This window comes from Chenopodium album, chromosome 26 (genome assembly GCF_948465745.1).
Source record: "Chenopodium album chromosome 26, dcCheAlbu1.1, whole genome shotgun sequence".
Classification (NCBI taxonomy): domain Eukaryota; kingdom Viridiplantae; phylum Streptophyta; class Magnoliopsida; order Caryophyllales; family Amaranthaceae; genus Chenopodium; species Chenopodium album.
This window is the reverse complement of record NC_137859.1, coordinates 4,061,863-4,082,726: the sequence shown is the minus strand read 5'-3', so window position 1 is coordinate 4,082,726 and position 20,864 is coordinate 4,061,863. Positions and strand designations below refer to the sequence as shown.

At 33.8% G+C, this 20,864-nt stretch overlaps 4 protein-coding genes across 4 annotated transcripts; 2 read left to right on the top strand and 2 right to left on the bottom strand.

Moving 5' to 3' along the window:
* The first annotated feature begins 1,742 nt into the window (after nt 1-1,742).
* LOC145618392 (uncharacterized) lies at nt 1,743-3,005 on the top strand. The gene is made up of 2 exons (XM_081673165.1): nt 1,743-1,998; nt 2,230-3,005. The coding sequence occupies exons 1-2, from the start codon at nt 1,899-1,901 to the stop codon at nt 2,811-2,813; spliced, it is 684 nt and encodes a 227-aa protein (XP_081529291.1). The 5' UTR covers nt 1,743-1,898; the 3' UTR covers nt 2,814-3,005.
* A 412-nt stretch (nt 3,006-3,417) lies between these two features.
* Nucleotides 3,418-5,269, bottom strand: LOC145616199 (uncharacterized). Its single transcript, XM_081670895.1, has 5 exons — nt 5,035-5,269; nt 4,658-4,729; nt 4,404-4,573; nt 4,194-4,287; nt 3,418-3,629 (listed from the first exon to the last, which is right to left on the bottom strand). The coding sequence occupies exons 1-5, from the start codon at nt 5,267-5,269 to the stop codon at nt 3,418-3,420; spliced, it is 783 nt and encodes a 260-aa protein (XP_081527021.1).
* A 653-nt stretch (nt 5,270-5,922) lies between these two features.
* Nucleotides 5,923-10,117, bottom strand: LOC145618561 (5-methyltetrahydropteroyltriglutamate--homocysteine methyltransferase-like). The gene is made up of 11 exons (XM_081673333.1): nt 9,762-10,117; nt 9,587-9,674; nt 9,245-9,372; nt 8,764-9,155; nt 8,525-8,688; nt 8,230-8,310; nt 7,970-8,136; nt 7,321-7,426; nt 6,987-7,237; nt 6,668-6,869; nt 5,923-6,514 (listed from the first exon to the last, which is right to left on the bottom strand). Exons 1-11 carry the CDS (start codon nt 10,109-10,111, stop codon nt 6,146-6,148), a joined length of 2,298 nt encoding a protein of 765 aa, XP_081529459.1. The 5' UTR covers nt 10,112-10,117; the 3' UTR covers nt 5,923-6,145.
* A 5,793-nt stretch (nt 10,118-15,910) lies between these two features.
* Nucleotides 15,911-20,312, top strand: LOC145616324 (serine carboxypeptidase 1-like). The gene is made up of 8 exons (XM_081671024.1): nt 15,911-16,317; nt 17,753-17,860; nt 18,053-18,327; nt 18,511-18,762; nt 18,973-19,079; nt 19,201-19,287; nt 19,516-19,621; nt 19,932-20,312. The coding sequence occupies exons 1-8, from the start codon at nt 15,924-15,926 to the stop codon at nt 20,076-20,078; spliced, it is 1,476 nt and encodes a 491-aa protein (XP_081527150.1). The 5' UTR covers nt 15,911-15,923; the 3' UTR covers nt 20,079-20,312.
* The last annotated feature ends 552 nt before the right edge of the window (nt 20,313-20,864 follow it).

Here is a 20,864-nt window from a genome sequence, read left to right as displayed (position 1 = left end):
AGGGATACATTTCGGGGTCATAAAATGTCGTTTGAAACCACAAATGATCATTATATGTTGTCATAAACATCCATGGTAGGCTTGAGTTTACGAAATCGGTGCAAGTTGCGAACGGGTAAAATGACCGTTTCATGACATATTGGATGGTTCCACCAACTCAATTGGACTCACGGAGGCTATGGGGGACCATGGTAAACATCTCGGCAATTTTTATTTCCTGGCGAAAAAAGGTCAAAAAATTACAAAATCGAAGGCTATAATCCACGCTTTTTGAGGAAATTTTGAAATTTCGGAGCTCGATGGCGAAAAATGTTGAGACCTTAGGGGATATATCTCGGTGTTATATAATGACGTTTGAAATCATATATGATCATTATATGTTGTCATAAACGTCCGTGGTAAGCTTGAGTTTACGAAATCACTACAAGTTGTGAACGGGTAAAATGACCGTTTAAGGGCGTATTGGATGGTTCCACTGACCCAATTAGACTCCCGGAGGCTATTAGGGACCATGGTAAACATCTTGGTGATTTTTATTACCTGGCGAAAAAAAGGTCTAAAAATTATAAAATCGAAGCCTATAATCCACGTTTTTTTAGGAAATTTTGAGGTTTCGGGGCCTGGTGGCGAAAAGTGTTGAGACCCTAGGGAATATATCTTGGTAATATATAATGCCATTTGAAATCATATATGATCATTATATGTTGTCATAAACGTCCGTGGTAGGTTTGAGTATACGAAATCGGTGCAAGTTGCGAACGGGTAAAATGACCGTTTTAGGACATATTGGATGGTTCCACCAATCCAATCGGACTCCTGGAGGCTATTAGGGACCATGGTAAACATCTCGGCAATTTTTATTTCTAGGTGAAAAAAGGTTAAAAAATTACATAATTGAAAACTATAATCCATGCTTTTTGAGGAATTTTGAGGTTTCGGGTCCCGATGGCAAAAAACCTTGAGCCCCTATGGAATACATCTCGGGGTCATATAATTCCGTTTGAAACTATATATGATCATTATATGTTGTCATAAACGTACGTGGTAGGCTTGAGTTTTCAAAATCACTTCAAGTTGTGAACGGGTAAAATGACCATTTAATGGCATATTGGATGGTTCCACCGACCCAATTGAACTCTTGGAGGGTATTAGGGACCATGGTAAACATCTCGGCAATTTTTATTTCCGGCAAAAAGGGTAAAAAAAATTACAAAATTGTAGGTTATAATCCACGCTTTTTAAGGAAATTTTGAGGTTTTGGGACCCGGTGGCGAAATGTGGCAAATTTTGAGTTTCTGGGTTTAACCCTCTTATGCACCAAAAAATAAAGAAGTTAATACAAGTATTTCAAATTAAACGGTATATGTCTTCCAAAAAAAAAAAAGGGTATAAAATTATAGACGAATAAATAATATTTATTTCTAACAAGGGATAGTAAATGTTAAAAGTTCGTCTTTGATTATGAGCTAAACATTGGTGATTTGGTGATATGCTAATAGCTTGATTATAAACTAAAGCAGAGTTTGACGACATATTAGACCTTCCAAATTCGATCACAAAACCAATTAATGACCACAACTCGCACGTGAACTATTATTTTACATTAAATATTATGAAACTAAAATTCTGGAGAAAAGTATATATGAAAGGAAAGGAAAGGAAACTAGGAAAGTAGCATGAGAAACACAAAGAATTTTGTTTCCCTCAAAACAGAGGTCACCTTCTTTGTCTACATGAAGCATTGGAATAATCCAATTTGAAAGCAAATTAACATGCAAGAATCTCTCTAACAAATCATAAATTTCTATAAATATTTCCAATCAAATCAAATGTAATCATTCATCACAAACAACAAATAATTCTATTAACAACATCCTCATCAACAATAACAAGTTAAGATGATGGCTAACACTTCTGAGCGCAAGTATGAAGATTTTGACCCTGTTTCAGATTTGCTATCTGAAAAAGAATGTGACACCTTACTTCTTTATCTCCCAGGTAACATAACTTCCTGCTTCTTTCAACCTTCGTACAAGTTTGAAATTACAAGTATATCGTCTATAATAAGCTCTAGAGGTGGCAAATAGATCATTCGGATTGGATTTAGTATTGGTCGGGTCATTCAGCTCAATTTATTAATGTTAGCTAAATCGGTATTAAACAGATATGGCTAGTCTATTTGTATGCCTAAGGCTTAATAACGTCCATATGATGAAACTATATATGCAGGTTTTAGGAAGGAGCAACTGAAGGTTCAACTAACCACTTCGCGCATCCTAAGAATAAGTGGAGAACGTCCAATTGGGGACAACAAATGGAAGCGTTTTCACAAGGAGTTTAACGTGCCATCAAACATTGATACGAAGGATATGACTGCTAAGTTTGAAGGAGGCATACTTTACATCAGGCAACCAAAGTTGATCACGCCAGCAACAACTGAACAGAAACATGATGAAGGGAAAACTGCTGCAGGAGCAGAACATCCTGCACCACAGCCTCAACACGAAGCTCCTACAGAGGGAAAGACGGAGCAGAAAGACAAGGAGGATAAAATGGAGAAGAAAGAAAAAGATGAGACCCCTGCCAAGGATCAAGTGGGAAGCAAAGTAAAACACGAGTTAAATGAGATTCGTAAACAAGTTGGGGGTCGTAGTGAGCTTTTTAAGGAGCTTAGGAAGCCAGGAACACAGAAAAGGCTTGCTGTTTATGTTATTCTGTTTCTGGTACTAGGCTACCAAGCTATCAAGATGTTCAAATCGTTCACCAAGGTTGAAGAAAAAAGTGTTATGGAGTACAATCATCACGAACTCTAAGCTTCTAAGCCCCAAAAAGAGATGCAACAAGAGTACTACTACTTCCAGATGGAAACGAGAAAGTTCAAATAGTCCTGAAATGCCATACTCTGACCTGTATATCACACCAGATTTCATCTGAAATCGCTGACAATTCTTACCTAACAAGCAATTTCAAGCAATAAAACAATAACTGCTATGGTTTTTTTAATAATGACAATTTGTTATACTCATTAATAATAACTCGAACTCTGATTACTGTCCTCAAACCAGTATAATGCTGGTGCATCCAGGATTACCCAGGATATTGCGTGAGCTGGGCTTGGAGCACCATCTTGTTAAATAACAGACTTTTCATATTTTCTTGGTAAAATTAAATTTTCATCACCTCAAATTAAGGTGACAGTTAGAGACGATTGATCAAAGATGATTAAAAATAATGATGAAAAACAGCAGAAAACTGCATCAGAGAAAATAAGTTTCACACCTGGTTCTTCATTAAACGTTAAAACATGTCTCAATGTCTTTTTTCAATCAGATGTATGTTAAAGAGAGGTTATCTAAGAATCTAGCTGATTCCCAGATAAAAATATAAGTTGCACAGTAAAAATTAATCATTACTTCATTACTTGCCTTTCTCATTTGGAAATTCCAGGCTAACAGCAACCCATTTGTTCTCACAAACTTGCAGCACAGTAACCCCCTTGGGAAGATTAGCTATTTCTGGAACATAGGAGTAAACTCTGATCCGGTTGCAAAGCAAGAAACTGGTTGCTTCAGGATTCTTCTGCTTCTCTGGACCCGAAGATTTTTCAGCTGAAGCTAAAGCCTTTTCACCTGACAAACAGAAATTTCCCCAGTTTTACCTAATAGCACATTTTTTTTGTTTATAACAAGATTTAAATACTATGCAAACTAAACGGGTTGATTGGAGTAAATTTTCTATAATTCACAAATTCCAAACAAAAATCTTTCCTAACTAAATCCTAAAGGAAAATATGTTCAGTGCAGGAAACCTGAGAATGGCCCCAATCCCAGTCAGTTGTGTAAAGTGCTCTACTGAAACATGCATTAGTTAATTTCTTTTACATCTAAATGCTATTATTTTAGACTAATATTTTCACATATATCTTCAAGTAATCAAGTGAATATATAAGGAGATACAAATCTACCTATATTTCAACATTACTCCGTATTAAAAATTACCTCATAATCCCATATAATTACGTTTCTTTAATCCTTAACATGTATGCTTACATGACAAAGAAGCATTGACAATGTATGAAGACACAGTAGTAAAACAGACTGAAACTGATGCAAACAGCTAAAGTTTTTCATGGTTACCCAAAATAAAGAAAAAAAAAACTGACAGGTTAATTTTGAATTCTGAAAGGGACTTACCCTTGATAAGAAAACCATCATCTTCTGTAGGATTGATCTTTCCGTGCTTTTTGGATTTGGGTTCCCTTCCTTCAGCTAACTTAGGTCCAGTGTCCTGCTTAAAATAACAAAAGCAAACCATGCAATCATATTTAATCACAAAATTGATTATGAAAACAAAATAGTATAGAGTGATTAATTTTGTAATATGATTGATTGTTCAATTGTAACCTGTGGAAATTCTTCAAGGGACAATGAATTCATATCAAGCCTGGCAGCTTCAATCTCTTTTCCTTGTTGATTAGCATCAGACTTTGAATTCTTAAAGCTGCAATTTCCGACCAAAACAGAAGTACTGCTCTGATGCTCTTGCTTCTTAACTTCTGGCATTTTCTTGGTAACTGCTTTGAATATGTTAACATATTGTCAGATACCAAGAATTTCAGACATCAAAAGTTCATCAAAACCAAACTGAAGTTTCTCACCTTCTTTGGATTCGGCAGGAAAAATACTCTTGTTGGTTTCCTTCATCTTTCCGTCTTTGGAGATTACATGCCCTGATGCAACAATTATGTGACAGCCTTGTGTAATAAATAAAAAACATTCCTATAAAAATCTACAAAGTACAATGTTTAGTATTACGGAGTATTAACAAAAAAATGTGGAAGAAAAGGTAATTTTGTCACTTAAGATTGTCTATGAGATTTTGATTTTCCAAGTTTCGGAAATAAGATGTATAACCAATTAACCATCACAAGAGACAAGTTTACATGCATTAAAAGGATAAGAATATAGCAAGCAGAGTTCAGAAACCAAATTTGAATTGAACAATGACTAATATAAGTCAGTTTCAGATTTCTACCTGGATATGGACACGCAGAAGACAAAGAGATGAAATGAATTAAGGCAGCTTCAGCAGCTTTATTTTGAGCCTCTTTCACCGATTTGCAGAAAGTTGGCGAGTCAAAGGAGGCGCCATTGACAAACACTGAGGCTGTGAAGAGTGGATTGTGGTCAGGACCATCCTTGATGACCGAATACTTAGGATATGTCCATGATTTCACGACACACATTTCCTGTAACTTTGATTTGTACATGGTTGTATTTTCTTGTTCTTCAACCTCTGCGTCAGAATGTTAACCTTGCAGGGACTGACAGCAGAAAGGGCTTAGTTCTTCAGGGACTCCTGATATGAAGGACTTTGATACTATTATCTGGCTTTGAAGAGACAGAAGTTCTGGAACAAAATGCTTCCTGTGTGTTTGTACTTGAAGTGAATGGCTAATTGCCAACTGTAAAATGTCTGAATAATTACACATGTCCATAAATCTCATATATCTTTATCTTGCTTTTACCTCCAAGTTATAGAGATATTTCTTCAAAAGCTAAACTGGATTTATTGCAGCTTGATATCATTATATTGAATGAAATTGCAACACATAAGAGGTTAGAACATATCTGCAGACTTCATTTTTTTTTTTTTTTTTTTTTGGTGCCCATTCTGATTTCCAAATCAACAATTTTTTTCCCCCCTTTGAAAGAGCAAATGAGTAATCATTCGGAATTGTTTGTACCAAGTAGAGGCTAGAAGTAGGTAACACTCGGGTGAATATTAGATGAATTGAGAACAAGGAGCAAACAGCATACAAGTATACAACTGAAATATTTGTATTTATAACTCATGCTCACAAATTTGAACAGCTCATGAGGTACCCTTAAGTGATTAAAAGAAAAGAAAAAACATGGTTTCAATATAAAAAAAAAAAAAAAAAAAAAAAAAAAAAAAAAAAAAAAAAAAAAAAAAAAAAAAAAAAACATGAAAGAAAAAGAAAGAAAGAAAAAAAAAAAAAAAAGAATAAGGTAACATTGAAAAGATTGCAAATGAAAAGTAAACTGATCTCTATTGTTACAGTGAAAACCTTCATTCCTTCCGATCACGTTTTATTTTCTCAATTAGTGGGGACGATGTTGACTCACTTACTGATGGCAAGCTGGTTGCGAACAGCCTTGGCAGCAGCAACCATGTTGCTAAGGGCTGGCTTGACTTCAGCATACTTCCTTGTCTTCAGACCACAGTCAGGGTTAACCCAAAGAACATGAGATTCAAGGACAGCAAGCATTTTGGAGACACGATCCACAATTTCTTCTGTGGACGGGATTCTTGGGGAGTGGATGTCGTAAACACCTGGGCCAATGCCAGCACCATATTTGACACCCTCACGGAACACGGAGAGGAGTTTCTCATCTGATCTAGAGTTCTCGATGGTGATCACATCAGCGTCCATGTTGATAATAGAGTGGATGATGTCGTTGAAATTCGAGTAGCACATGTGGGTATGAATCTGCCAGTTAATGAATTAAATTCCCGATAAAAAAGGGGGAAGGGGCCAAGGGGGAAAGATCAATATATTAGATAAGATAATAATAGCAATCCGAAGTAATAAATAATTTGCTTAAGAATTGATCAAATGAAAGCAGCCAGAAAGAATGAGAACCTGAGTTGTGTCTTGAACCCCACAATTGGTAATCCTGAATGAGTGGACTGCCCAATCCAAGTAGAAAGGCTGCTCAGACTTCCTCAAAGGCAAACCCTCTCTTAAAGCGGCTTCGTCAATCTGGATGACATTAATGCCAGACTTCTCAAGATCCTCAACCTCATCCTTGATGGCCAAGGCAATCTGATAGCAAGTCTCAAACCTGAAGAAGGTAGAAAGGAAATGTGCTTACAGAATTGTTAGAGACAGCAACAGCACTCAGTTTTGATTAAAAGAAAAATGCACCAACAAAGCAGCTCAGTCAGGAACACATTGTTACCTAGGCTGATCATTCCGAACAAAAGACCAGTTCAAAATTGTAACAGGGCCAGTGAGCATTCCCTTCATGGGCCGTTTTGTCATGCTCTGGGCCATTGTGGACCAGAAGACTGTCATGGGATTCGGACGGCTCACATCACCATAAATGATGGGAGGCTTGACACATCGAGACCCATAAGATTGGACCCATCCGTTAACAGTGAAAGCAAAACCAGATAGTTGTTCCCCAAAGTACTCAACCATGTCATTCCTCTGTATCACAAATAAGCATTAGATATGGAATCTAGATGTAAAAGAAGGAAAACAGCAAGAATTACAACCTAGGATGAGCTCACCTCTGGTTCTCCATGGACCAAAACATCTATGTCAAGTTCTTCTTGGAGTTCGACAACCTTTCTAATCTCCTCCTTTATAGCCTTCACATACTCTTCCTCAGAGATCCTAACACATTCAGGTAAGAACATGTTATGGACTGGGTCAGCAGGGTCAACGGCTATAAAACACTAAGTCAGCCACCTCTCTTGGTTTACTCCAGGCGCGCAAAACAGGGGCAGCAAGGGTCAATGGGTGTAAGAAACAATGAGCAACAAGACAAGGCTAATTAAGGAGGAGTTAGGGAAAGAAAGCATGCTTCCTTTAATCATGAATGTTGTGGGTTTCCATTTTAGTTAATTAAGGTCACATGTGTTATCTTAGTCTTGAGTATATGTATTGCCAAGTAGTAGTAGAGCAGGGTATCCAGAAAATTGAGTGTAAACACTAGAGAGACTAGTAGCCTAAAGTTACTCAGAGACTCATAACCTCAAGTTATGTTTGACCATTGTAATTCCATCATTTAGTAATCAAATTACTCAAGCATTCGACCTTAATTTGCAATTTCTTTTTATTTGTTCTTCGTGTAGAATTAATCTATAACAGAACAGTTGGCAATGTAAACTCTGTAACAATATAATTCATTTCTTGGCTCCAAGAAAATAAACTCACTTGTTAGCCTTGAATTCACGGCGGACTCTTCTGAGATCCATGGTTTGAGGGAAAGAACCAATAGTGGTGGTAGGTAGGAGTGGAAGGTTTAATTTCTTCTGTTGAGCCTCCAACCTGGCACTCACATTTGTGGCACGACGATGATCAGATCCCCTCAAGGCAGCAGCCTATGCAGCATAGAAATGTCAGCATGATAAACGAGAAATATTATAACTGCAACAGAAGGGAAAAATAAAAAAACAGAGGTTAAATGCACATACTGCCTTCTGCACCGCCTCGTTAGTCACTCTAGGGGAAGACTTTCTTGAAGCTAAAGCAGCAGAATTTGCTGAAAAAAAGGCCTGCAATGGGGATAATAGTTAAATGAACCAGACCAAGAGACTTGATAAAGAACAGTCACAATCCCACTTGACTTTAAAAGTCCAGGTTTGACATTTTAAAAAGAGTACTGCATTTCTTAGTTAAATAGTTCTTAAAGAAGAACCCAACATAAAGATTATGAAATCATAAATGCTCACTGCCCTACAAATAATAGTGAAATGACAAGGATCTCACCTCATTTTTCTCACCAGACAATGCCTTAGCCAAGGCATTCACCTCAACAATTTTTTGAGCAGCAAACGCAAGCCATGACTTGATCTCTGAGTCTAACTTAGTTTCATTCACCAGATCAACAGCAGTGTGAAGAAGAGAACATGAGGTAGATACAACAACCTTATCTGTGGCACAAGCAAAATTAGCATAAGCAAGCTTTTAGCACTTTAGCATTGAATCAGAACTTGTTTGCTACATACCTTTTCCAACAATGCCCTCAAGAGCCTGCAAGTTGCTAAGAGAACCTGCAAGGTCATTAGCCCATATGTTTCTCCCATCCACAACTCCGGCAAAAAGATACTTCCCAGAAGGAAATCCACCCTTGACCAATTCAAGGGTCTTTGTGCCACGAACAAGATCAAATCCAAAAGCAGTTACACCCTTCAATGAGGTGAGAGTTTTGTAGGCCTCTGCTGAAATATCAGCGAAGTAGGTTTCAATGAGAACATTTAAGCCTGATAAAGAAGATTCTAGCTCAGAGTAGGCGTGTGTGAAGGCTTGCAATTGATGAGCATCAAGGTCCATCACGAGTTTGGGTTCATCAAACTGAATCCAGGATGCACCAGCAGCCTTAAGTTCAGCAATCACTTCCCTGTATAGATGCAACAATCAGTATTAGTTAAAGGAAGATTGGAATTACTCAACAGAAGAAAAGCAAGTGTAACTCTTTGATAATCTTACTTATAGACCGGAAGAATTTTGTCGAGTAGAGAAAGAAGGGGGAAAGACTTCTCGATTCCCTTAGCTGGCTTTGATGACAATAGGTAAGATACTGGGCCAACTATCACTGGTACAGTCTCAACTCCAAGCTGCAGGAAAAAAATAGGGATAAAATCACATAACTTAGCATGCCATCTTATACCACTACTTATATATTTTGTTGTTTATATAATTCTCAAGCTTTAACTACATTTTCTATGACTTTGTAATTACATTAAGTGAAATCTATTACATTTATCTCACAAAATCTTGTCACAAACCAAGTAAACATTTCCACACACGCTTGAGAAAATATAAACTTACAGCCTTGGCCTCCTTATATTCATCCACTGCCTTGTGTGAGGAATACGTAAACTGCATGTCAGGACCCAATTCAGGGACAATGTAGTGGCTGCAAAAAACAAGCATATATATATTACATTCACAACCATGACGAACATAGAACATCATTCAGAAACAATGAGTACACGCAACTTACTAGTTGGTGTCAAACCACTTAGTCATCTCCATAGCAGGGACAGTGGCATTACCCCTAGCCATCGAAAAATAAACATCAAACCCAATCTCTCCACCATTCCATCCGTATCTTGGGGGAACGGCACCAAGCATTGCAGTGGCGTCCAATACTTGATCATAGTATGAGAAGGTGTTACTAGGAATATACATAATCCCAGCATCAGCCATCTCTTTCCAAATCGACGTCCTCAAACTATATCCAACATTTTTCAATTCCTCGGCATTGATCTTCCCATCCCAGAAGGATTCCAATGCAAACTTCAACTCTCTCTTAGGTCCCATACGGGGGTACCCAACAATGTGAGATGCCATTGTTCTTGTACTACAAATACCACAAATAACAGTCAAATATATATTTTTTCAATCACATTTCTATTTCTAGTAATCTAAACATAACAATTACAAAACATGGGTCAAATTTCAAATTAACCACAAGAACTTTAATGAATGTCAAATCTCTTGATCATACGTTCAATCGGGTGTATACGTTACACCCTGAAAATAATTTTACACCCTTTCACATTCTCTAGACATATCATGGAAATTGTGACAAAAACCACATGATCCCTAATAATTATCAATTCCAACTTATCTGAAACTTCCAAAAATCAAACTTGAATTCTAGAAAACACAAACCCCACAACAAATAATTCAATCAAAATGAAGGGTCATAATGACTCAAATCAAAAAGGGTACACAACAAAATCAAAAATTAACAAATACCCATTAAAATCAACAAGTTTATAAACACAAATTGAAAGTGGGTTACACTAATTCAAACAAATAACCACAACATAATCAACCAATTTCTTACCAAAAAAAAAGAGCAAATTAAGAGAAAGAAATGAAGGATACCTGGAACGAACTCTAAGTCGGAGATATGAGTAGGAGAAACGAGGTTTGGAGTAAAATAAAGGAGAAGAGCGAGAAAAACAACGAAGAGAAATGAAGGAAAGAGAAGAAGTGAAGGGTGCCAATGAAGAAGATACAGAGAATTGGCTCATTTATACTCACTCCCTCTCCACCAACTACGGCTACAGCAGTTAAGAACTCACAATCCTTTTTGAGTGTAATTTTAGTTTTTCATCACCTTATTTTATACGATTAATTTTATCATACGAGTATAATCAATCAATCAATCAATCAATTACATAATACTAAAGGCGAATCTGACATGACACTTGTCATGTTCTGATTAAAAATTTTCCCGCCACTTTTTTCTTTCCCTTTTTATTTTTTCTTTTTGTACAAAATCTTCATTAATATCAATTTATATAACCTATAATATTTAACCTTCAATTTGGCAATTATATTCGAAATGTATTCTATATGCATATTTTTTATAATTTTTATAATGATATTTTTCTATAATAAACAAATATATAAGGTAATATATTAAATTAGAATAATGTTTAAATCCCGTACTTCGTATCATTCTACAATGTATTTTTTTTCCTTGAAAGTTTTTTTTGCTCCAACCAGGATTAGACACTTTAGCTTTTACTATAAATTTTTTGATTTATTTATAGTTATAACACTACAATTCAATAACTATAAACATAAATATAAAACAAAAATTAAAAAACCTTGATTATTAATTGTCGTAAAAGTTAAGTCAATTAAATTTGTATAAAATATTTTTCCGGTTATAGTATGCTATAAAATATTGTGCCGGTCAAAACATGCCAGCAAAATAGGAAAATACGGGGTATATAATTACATTGCACGGGTTATAATTAACATAAATTTTATTCTCATGTAAACCGTATAACCATTAAATTTGAGTGTCTTTTTTTAATGTTTATTAATCAATAACTTTTGATAACAATATAATATTAATTCAAGTTATTTTTTTTTTGAAAAGAAATTCAAGTATTTGTTTTAATTTTTTTTTTATGTATAAATATATTTATGTTATATTAACATTGTAATTCATAATTTGATTAAGTAAAACCGTGCATTGCACGGGACCTTAAACTAGTTATGTTTCTAATACGAAGTACTCCGTAGTACTAATTCACTTGAGTTATGGAATACGGAGTACATATTATGTACTCCGTAATAGACAATAGTACATGATCATGTGGTAAGGATTACGGTGTATGTTTTTTAATGAGTACTTTAGTGACATGAATTCTCTTGTCCTCCCTTCCGCTTTCAATAGCACGTAATTTTAGTTTTCGATCATCCTGTTTACTACCACTTTACTATATATGCGTGTATTATTAGCAATTATGTAAGGATATTATTAGTGTTACTAATCATTTGAGGGGAATTATCTTGAGTTGAATACTTCCACTAGTACTAATTGTAAATAAGTGATATTTTTTCGAGGTTATTTTATTTATTGGAAATAACTAGAATGTACTCATATTAATGCACGAGATATGTTAATGCACGATATATATTATTTGTGAGTCTATAGTCATTATTCATTAGGGATGTTATTGAATATAAATGATTAGTAATTAGGGATACGATGTGTGTATAATTAAGTATTGAGGTTTGAAAGGTTAAAGTTGGATATATTGTTCAATTGTTATTTGTGGTTCTCACTATACTCAAAATCGTGTGTCCATTTTACTACAAAGAGTTATAAACACATCTCAAAATCATAATATTATATGTGCGATTAATAATATTTCACGTGATTCACCTTATATAACTATAATTTATTTGAGTAAAACTACATATCTGCTCATGAAGAATAGGGAAGAAATTGAGCACATTAGAATAATTAACATGTGGAATTTTCCTACTATCAATAATAAACATGTGGGTTTTTTATCAGAAATTATAATGCAATGGTGAATTGGTGATGAACGACCACAATGTCGCCTTTATACTTTTTGAGATGGAGTTGGTGAGTATGCATGAGTATATTAAGCTTTAATTAATTTTGTATAACATAGTTAGGCTTAATTAATTATAATTTTGATCTTGACCCTTTACTAAAACTTGTTATACATGAAAAATAGTTGGTGGGTGGATTGTATGAATGGGTAGGTTAATGAGGACCAACCCACCTGAAGTGATTGGAAATCTCCTCCTACCTAAGCTAAATACTAGAATTAATTCACCACTTTATCAATAATTTCATTTATTTGATTAAGACCAATATCATCTTCTTCTCTTTTTATTGACAAAATTAAAAATAAAATCTAGTTAGTTACATTATTATGACATTTACAAGTACAAACAAGTAATTTTTGAGCATTTCTAATAAATTTAAATATATATTTTTTATATAATTTAAGAGTTGTTTTCTAACTTCTCACCAACTTCCTCCAATTATGTACACTTCTTTTCTTTTTTTTTTTTTCTTTTTTTTTTTTTTGATAACAACCTCCAAGTAACTTCCTTTATCCAAAAAAAAATTTTAAAAAAATTCCATAACTTTCAATTTTACTATTTTTTCTTCTTTCTAGGGCGTGTTCGACGCTAGCTTTTGAGTAGCTTTTAGGTAGCTTTTAGTGGTTAGCTTTTGAGTAGCTTTTAGTGGTTTGACCAAGTCAAACCACTACTTAACAAAAAATGTGAGTATTTGGCAAATCAGTGGTTAGGATAGCTTTTAGTGGTGGAGGTAGCTTTTATGAAAAGGTAGAAAAATTAGCTTTTGAAATTAGAGGTAGCTGTTGAAAATTTAATCTATAGTTTTAAAAATAACATATTGATTTTTTATATGTAACAGCTAGTCTACCGCTACTTTATCGAACACTCATATCTAAATTATTTATCTTCACAGCTAACAGCTTGTTGACTGCTAACAGTAACCTACACAGCTCCACAGCTATAGCTACCTTCACAACTATATTTTGCCGAACACGCCCTAACTCTACATACTATGCATGGATGCAATCTATTACTTTATTAGATAACATATAAATGTATGTGTGTTGGATACTTGAATAAGAGTCTTTCAAGAGTTATGCATGTAATTTTATTTTATTTTTTATTTTTTTTAAAAACAATCGGATACATATGACATATCGAGTAAATTTTTATTTTCATAAAAGGTAAGAAAAAAGAAATATTAGGTGGAGATCATCACAAGGAGAACAAGTCTATCACAAATTCACAATTGACAAGGGGAAAATTGCATTCTCAATTTTCAGGGATAAGTAACAGTAAACGGGCTTCACCATTACTGGACCTTGCACAACTATCACCACCCTATGTGGGCCTGTATCCCTATCCATTTCATTTTGTAGGATCCTTTTAAGTTTCAAGTTGGCCCAATACCTATATTGATATTACTTCCTCCGTCCCTAAATTACATTCCTCTTTCTCTCTATTATGTGAGGAATAAATGCTAGAAAGAGGAATGTAATTTAAGGACGGAGGGAGTACTAGTTTACTACTTGTGTGTAGTATACTAGTATAGTAACTAATTAGTAAGTAGTAACTACACCTTTCCTCTCCAATAATTAACTTGACATTTTTTGCCTTGATACGAAAATGTCATAAATTGGAATAACTATCTCATTTATGCATTAGTCTCCTCATCATCAATCTATCATGTTTTAAGATGTTTTGCCTAAACCTCGACCTACCTTGCGTTGCCTTACCTCTAAGGCTCCAAGCCAAGCCAAGCCGCCACCATCAATTGTCATTTTATGCAAAAATGCCACTTAAACATAATTGTTAATCATAATAAATTTTAACGGATAATCGAACCTCAATTCACAAAATCCTAATTATAATTAAAAGCCGCCTATATATATCACGTGTAGCACAAAAGCAATTAGCTTTTGCACTAGGATTAAAGTAAAATTTTTAATATTTTCAGCATGCAAATTAAAAGCTCCACTACCTCCCAATAATGCTTTTGTGAAAGGAGGAAGATAAAATAATTACTAGTGGAAAAAAGAAAAAGAAGTCTTGAAGATTATTACTACCCTTTTCTTTTCTTTTTTCCCCTTAATTATTGAAATAAGATTTCTTTGTTTGATTTTTAAAAGGAAAAAAAAAAAAAAAAGCTTTCTTTGATGTGTAGAGATTGGAGAGACGTGAAAGCTAACATTTGATATGATATTTGATCTCAAAACTTAAACTCATTAGCATAGTTGATACTACAATTAATGAAGCAAGATTAAATATCATAAGCTTTGTCACTATTAAAGATTGTTTTGATTTTTGTCCGGGTATGATTTTAGTTAGCTATTTCATTAGTCTTGACAATTTTAGTTATCATCTGTAATGCTTTAACCAAATAAATTGATTGACATTCATTTTTTTTTTTTTAAATTCATACGAAATAATATTATTTTTGACCTTCGATATATGCGCGTGGTTGGAATCTTTGGGCTTTGTTGGCCTCTCTTGTCGTCTAAATGATTAAAGAGTCTTTACCCTACTAAGTACTAGAATTTTTTTTGCCTTCTTTCATAATTACTTTCAAAGGATCTTAGATTTTAATTCGCTACCTTTTCAATCAGAAGGTACGTAGGCTCCTCAAGTCTTTCATTCTTTCACATTTAATCATTTAGCATTTCACACAAGGTTTTGGATGCATATATATTCATGACTAAGACACCAAGATAAACCTCAATCATACAAAGTGGGAAGAATAATCCACTTACGTTACGTAAAGTTGGACAAACACATAATAATAAATTCGTATATGAATAGGGACTTAGAGCAATAGCCATATAAGTAGACAATATACTAATTTATCTGTCTTCGATTATAAAGGTAAGTTTCATCCTAAAATTAATTAACACTAGACAAACATCATACATTAGTCAAGTCTCATATACTCTGAGATTTTCTAATACAAGTAGTATTAACAATAACAAAATAAGTGGAACCTGTCAAAAAACATTATAAACGGTAAACAGTATTCAAAATTCGTTCATCTAGAAGATATATTCCTATCACTTTGTTTAACACGTGTGAAATAAGTTTTTAAACCTAAGTTAGTGTCCGCTCTACTATATTTTGAATATAGTGCATGCAACTCCTTTTTACTCGTATTTAAGTAGATGATTGATGACTTTTAGTAAAACTTATTTATTTTTCCCACTTGATAAGACACAACTTTTATTCAAGCATAATTATATGTATATATATGGACATTTCCCTCCTTACTTTCCACACCATTTGGTAAGCTAAAGCAAGAAAAATGATGAGTAAAAGCAAACACTATTATTTTCTATTGCTATCTCTCTATTTTTGCCTTATTTCCAACACTCTCACCCCAATTAATGCCACTGATCAAGTTGCTAACTTGTACAAATTACTCAAATCTAAGAGGTCAAAAAACCCTTTACTTGCTGCTTCTTGGGTCACATTGCCAACCCAAATCAAGAACACTAGGGTTCATGCTAAACCTCAAGATGGGCTCATGGAGGCGGACAAGATCACCACCTTACCCGGCCAGCCGGATGGGGTGGATTTCGATCACTATGCCGGGTATGTAGCCGTTGATCAAACTAGCGAGAAGGCACTGTTCTATTACTTTGCTGAATCTCCTAAGAACTCTTCTTCAAAACCTTTGATATTATGGCTAAATGGAGGTAACCATTGTACTATTTATGATCTTAAAGAATTCATTTTTTGCATTCATTTCGTTATATAGGCCTTTATAATTAGTTGATCCATCTAACTTTTACTTTAATTTCTTAGTCTTTTATTAATTAGGTAAACCAATATTTACTAATGATCGAGTAGATAAACTATACTAGCTATATATTAAAGAAAGGGTTTCTTCCTGTTTAATTAGATTCTCAAACATGCATAAAAAAAAAAAAAAAAAAAAAAAAAAAAAAAAAAAAAAAAAAATTAGATGCTCAATTGCTTTACAAAGTGAAATTAGTAATGTGAGCTGAAAATTTTTGAAATTTGGTTCCAACACACATGGTTTTGGACCCACAATGATAATGGTATCTTATGCACGTTACTTATAGATTAACTATCATTCTAGTGTACTAAGAAGTAAGAACTACATACAACCTTTTTTTTCAAAAAAAAAAAAAAAAAAAAAAAAAGGGAGAGAACCTAAATCATGTATTCTTAATTAATTATCTTTCCCCATGTATAATAAAGGAATAGCTTATTATATATGTTACGTTATCACTAACTTAGATGATAGATCTATGTCTCCATAATTCGATCGAAGGGGAGGCATAATAATTATTTGTATTAGAAGTATCATGTTTGTCTACATACATTAACATTTTTTTTTTTTTTTTGAATTTCCAATGATTATGGATTTTACGCATTTGGTATGGCATATGGTGTGCATATATACCTAGTAGCCACGCGTCATACATAAATAAGACGTGGTGTGCACGTGTTGTCTTACATATCAAATCCATCTATATCACTACTATTTAGTATTGATAGAATGAAAATAGGATTAAATTTAGATCGAGTCAAAGCTTATAGATGCTCTCCTTAATCGGGGATATAAGGGTGCATGATAATTGATAAGGACTCTTTAATACAATTACAGATTAATAGTGGGAATGAATTCATGTCACAATTCACACCTTTTTTTTTTTTTTTTTTTTTTTTTTTGCTACTGGTTTATCAAAATTGGATACCTTCTTGTGGTCCCTCTTGTGAAAATAATGCACCACATTATCATCATTAAGCTAAAATTCATAATTACCTTTGATAATCATTCTTCAATTGTGTAAACATGTTTCTTTATAAAGCATTAGTCGCATCATTAGCTAAACTAAACCTTTACTCATAATCACCTATATTTGATCAAATCATATACTCCGTAGTAAATTCAAATGCCATTCAATAATATCACAACTGTTCTTCCTTCCTAGGGTTGAATTGATTGACAACTCGCGATGATCTATTTGTGTATGTAACATATAGTATGTCCTTAAAGAATAAAGATCGACTTTGTGTAATTATGACCATCTCTTAAAACTCCGTATCATTTATCACTGATTATACATATTTTGCTAATTAACACTCTAATGTAAATTTCAGGACCCGGATGCTCCTCATTTGGCAATGGAGGACTATTAGAACTAGGACCTTTCAGAGTCAAAAGCGATAGTAAAACACTAATTCGAAATCCTTACGCTTGGAATAATGGTACGTATGTATGAAAAACATTATTACTCCCTTTAATTATCTGATATAGAATTTCTTCTACTACGTGCGTACTTTAAGTCTTTAACAAATATTACTGTATAACTCGTACGTATCATAATAAACAATCAAATTTTAAAATGGTAATCTTCATGATCTAACATAGATTTATTTACCAATTTGTGTAAATGGCAGTTGCAAATGTGATATTCTTGGAATCTCCAGCAGGAGTAGGATTCTCATACGGAAATGAATCAACCATCTATAACCAAACAGGGGATATAAGCACGGCTAAAGATGCCTATACTTTCCTTGTCAATTGGTTTGAGAGGTTCCCTCAGTATAAAAACCGCGATTTCTACTTAGCAGGAGAGAGCTACGCCGGTCATTATGTGCCTCAACTTGCTTATACCATCTTGCATAATAACAAGAATGCAAACTATAACTTCATTAATCTCAAAGGCATCGCGGTATGTATCATATATACACATTGTTCTTAACCCTTAAAAAAAGTTTCTAGCTAGGGAGACAAATAAAACTTCACACTAAGGGATAAATATTAAAGCTCGTATAAGTTCAGATAAGGAAAATTCACGTGAAAAACGAAGTTTAAAGTGTAATAATAATAGTTTTGTTGTTTGAAAATTTTGCAGATAGGCAATGCATGGATAGATGATGCTACAAACTCGGAAGGGATGTACGATTATTTATGGAGCCATGCTTTGTTTTCAGATGAAACGCACGCTAAAATCAAACAATTATGCAATTTTTCCGAGACATCTACTTCCGACGAATGTGATACTTATAGTAGTTTAGCAGGGGAAGAAGCAGGGAATATTGACATCTACAACATTTATGCCCCGGTCTGCCTTAAGCTTGGAACCAAAGCTCATGTTCTTGATTCGGTATGTCTTTTACGTCGTTTATATATACTCTCTTCGTTTTTCAATTTCTTCTAGGCTAGCTAAGTACTATAAAATTTATTAGATTGAATTAAGATGTGGAGGGGCAGTAAGCTAGCTCTTCCACCCGTGAGGTTGGGGGTTCAATTAAATTAATTTTCGTTAAAAGTACTGATATTATATTATATTATATTATATTATATTATATTTTAGGTGGAAGTTTATGATCCTTGTTCTTCACTTTATGTGGAAGATTATCTAAATAAAAAAGAAGTGCAAAAAGCTCTTCATGTCAAACCTACAAAATGGGAATCCTGCAGGTAATTTTAATTTTAGTTTGAAATTGATAAGACTTTTTCTTACCCTATATTTATTTCTTTAATTACAATTAATAGAATATTAATTTTTGAAGAATGGACTTTTTGTTTGTATGAACTCCAGTGGTTTTGAATGGCATGATAGTCCAACCACTATTTTACCAGTCATTCAGAAGCTCATGGCAAGCAACATTAGTGTGTGGATTTACAGGTAATTCAATATTGGATTATTCTTTACGCAATACTCCCTCTATTTCTAAATAATTACAAAGTATACACTTGTTAACGCATAAATTTGATCATATTTAAATTTGATAACAATTTTCATGTTTCATTAGTACGTACTACATGTACTATGTTACTATGTATGCTCCTCTGTGACTAACCTTTTTTAAAAAAATAAAAATTAACTGCGCTGATGTATTATGTATATTTATAGTGGTGACGTTGATGGACGTGTTCCGGTGACATCATCAAAGTACTCCATTAATGCGCTCAAGCTTCCAGTTAAAAATGCTTGGCGTCCATGGTACACAGACAATCAGGTACGTAGTGACACAATTGATTAGTCAATATCATCTCTTAGGAATTAAAGTTGTATGTACTATGTACTAATTTTAAGGAATAAAATGATATGCATGTTCATTTAGAAATTAAAAAAGCAAGCAAAGTTTTCTACTTCTCTAATATATATGCTTCTAATAAAACTCTAGTTAAAAAAGAAATTAGATGTACACAACCTTTATTCTAGTGATGAGCGAGAAAGATTATTCTGTTCATAAGATTTCATATAAAAAATGCACACAACTTAAGTTTGTTTGGCTAGGAAAATAACCCTTTTTTTTTTGCATACAGGTTGGGGGGTATGTAGTAGGTTATGAAGGATTGGTGTTTGTAACCGTAAGAGGGGCTGGACACCTAGTTCCAAGTTACCAACCAGCTAGAGCTTTGACCATGGTCTCGTCATTTCTTCAAGGAACTCTACCTCCAAAGTCGTCTTGACATTAATTTCTCAAGGTTATGCGACGTTTTAACTTGATAGGACCTTCATATTATTTGGAGGGAAAAAAAAATTGAATTGTGCACAAGTGTGTGGATAAACAATAGCAATAGGAACCCTTTTATTAAGAAACTTTACCCTACATTGTACTCCATATTTTTTTTCACTTCTTGTTATATAATTATAAATTTATAATATATGTACCTTTGCTATATTTTATGTACTGGTAACACAAATATCTTTCTAATGGGAAGGTAGATTATTCTAGTCTTCCTCTGGCTTGAGTCAACAAACTAACGCTATTTCACAATTTAGCATTTCTCAGTTCTTAGCAAGATTTTGGAAGCATATAATCATATACTTCGTACTATATAATAAACTAAATGACTACGACACTAAGATTAACATCAGTCATACATAGTGGGGCGAAAAATGCACATACGTAACGCTAGACAAACACAATACACATGTACTAAATGGATGGAGACACATAGAGCCATAGGCAATTCGAAACAATACACGACCGAGTCTATTTATCTATTCGAGGTTTTAAATTATCCAAAACCAAAATAAAATTAGAAAAATTGCCCATTGGATACGTAGATTTGCAAGTCTTTCTTTCTTTTTTTTTTTTTTCTACTCTGTTTATAGATATAAATAAATAAATAATATAATACAACCATACAGGACAACTCTTGTCATAAGTTTTCATTTAATGAGCGTATAAATTTACAGTTAGATACGTCATTCACTATATTTTTAATGTAATATATATATGACCAATGACT

Excerpts from the sequence above, each read along its gene's own strand:
- LOC145618561 (XM_081673333.1), bottom strand. The coding sequence starts at position 10,111 with ATGGCATCTCACATTGTTGGGTACCCCCGTATGGGACCTAAGAGAGAG. Across the intron at positions 9,675-9,761 it reads AAGTGGTTTGACACCAACTA|CCACTACATTGTCCCTGAAT; the intron begins GTAAGTTGCGTG and ends TGTTTTTTGCAG. Across the intron at positions 7,427-7,969 it reads CGTGAATTCAAGGCTAACAA|GATCTCTGAGGAAGAGTATG; the intron begins GTGAGTTTATTT and ends TGAATGTGTTAG.
- LOC145616199 (XM_081670895.1), bottom strand. The coding sequence starts at position 5,269 with ATGTACAAATCAAAGTTACAGGAAATGTGTGTCGTGAAATCATGGACA. Across the intron at positions 4,730-5,034 it reads TTCTGCGTGTCCATATCCAG|GGCATGTAATCTCCAAAGAC; the intron begins GTAGAAATCTGA and ends TTGTTGCATCAG. Across the intron at positions 3,630-4,193 it reads TGATGGTTTTCTTATCAAGG|GTGAAAAGGCTTTAGCTTCA; the intron begins GTAAGTCCCTTT and ends TCTGTTTGTCAG.
- LOC145616324 (XM_081671024.1), top strand. The coding sequence starts at position 15,924 with ATGATGAGTAAAAGCAAACACTATTATTTTCTATTGCTATCTCTCTAT. Across the intron at positions 18,328-18,510 it reads TTAATCTCAAAGGCATCGCG|ATAGGCAATGCATGGATAGA; the intron begins GTATGTATCATA and ends AAAATTTTGCAG. Across the intron at positions 18,763-18,972 it reads AAGCTCATGTTCTTGATTCG|GTGGAAGTTTATGATCCTTG; the intron begins GTATGTCTTTTA and ends ATTATATTTTAG.
- LOC145618392 (XM_081673165.1), top strand. The coding sequence starts at position 1,899 with ATGATGGCTAACACTTCTGAGCGCAAGTATGAAGATTTTGACCCTGTT. Across the intron at positions 1,999-2,229 it reads CTTACTTCTTTATCTCCCAG|GTTTTAGGAAGGAGCAACTG; the intron begins GTAACATAACTT and ends CTATATATGCAG.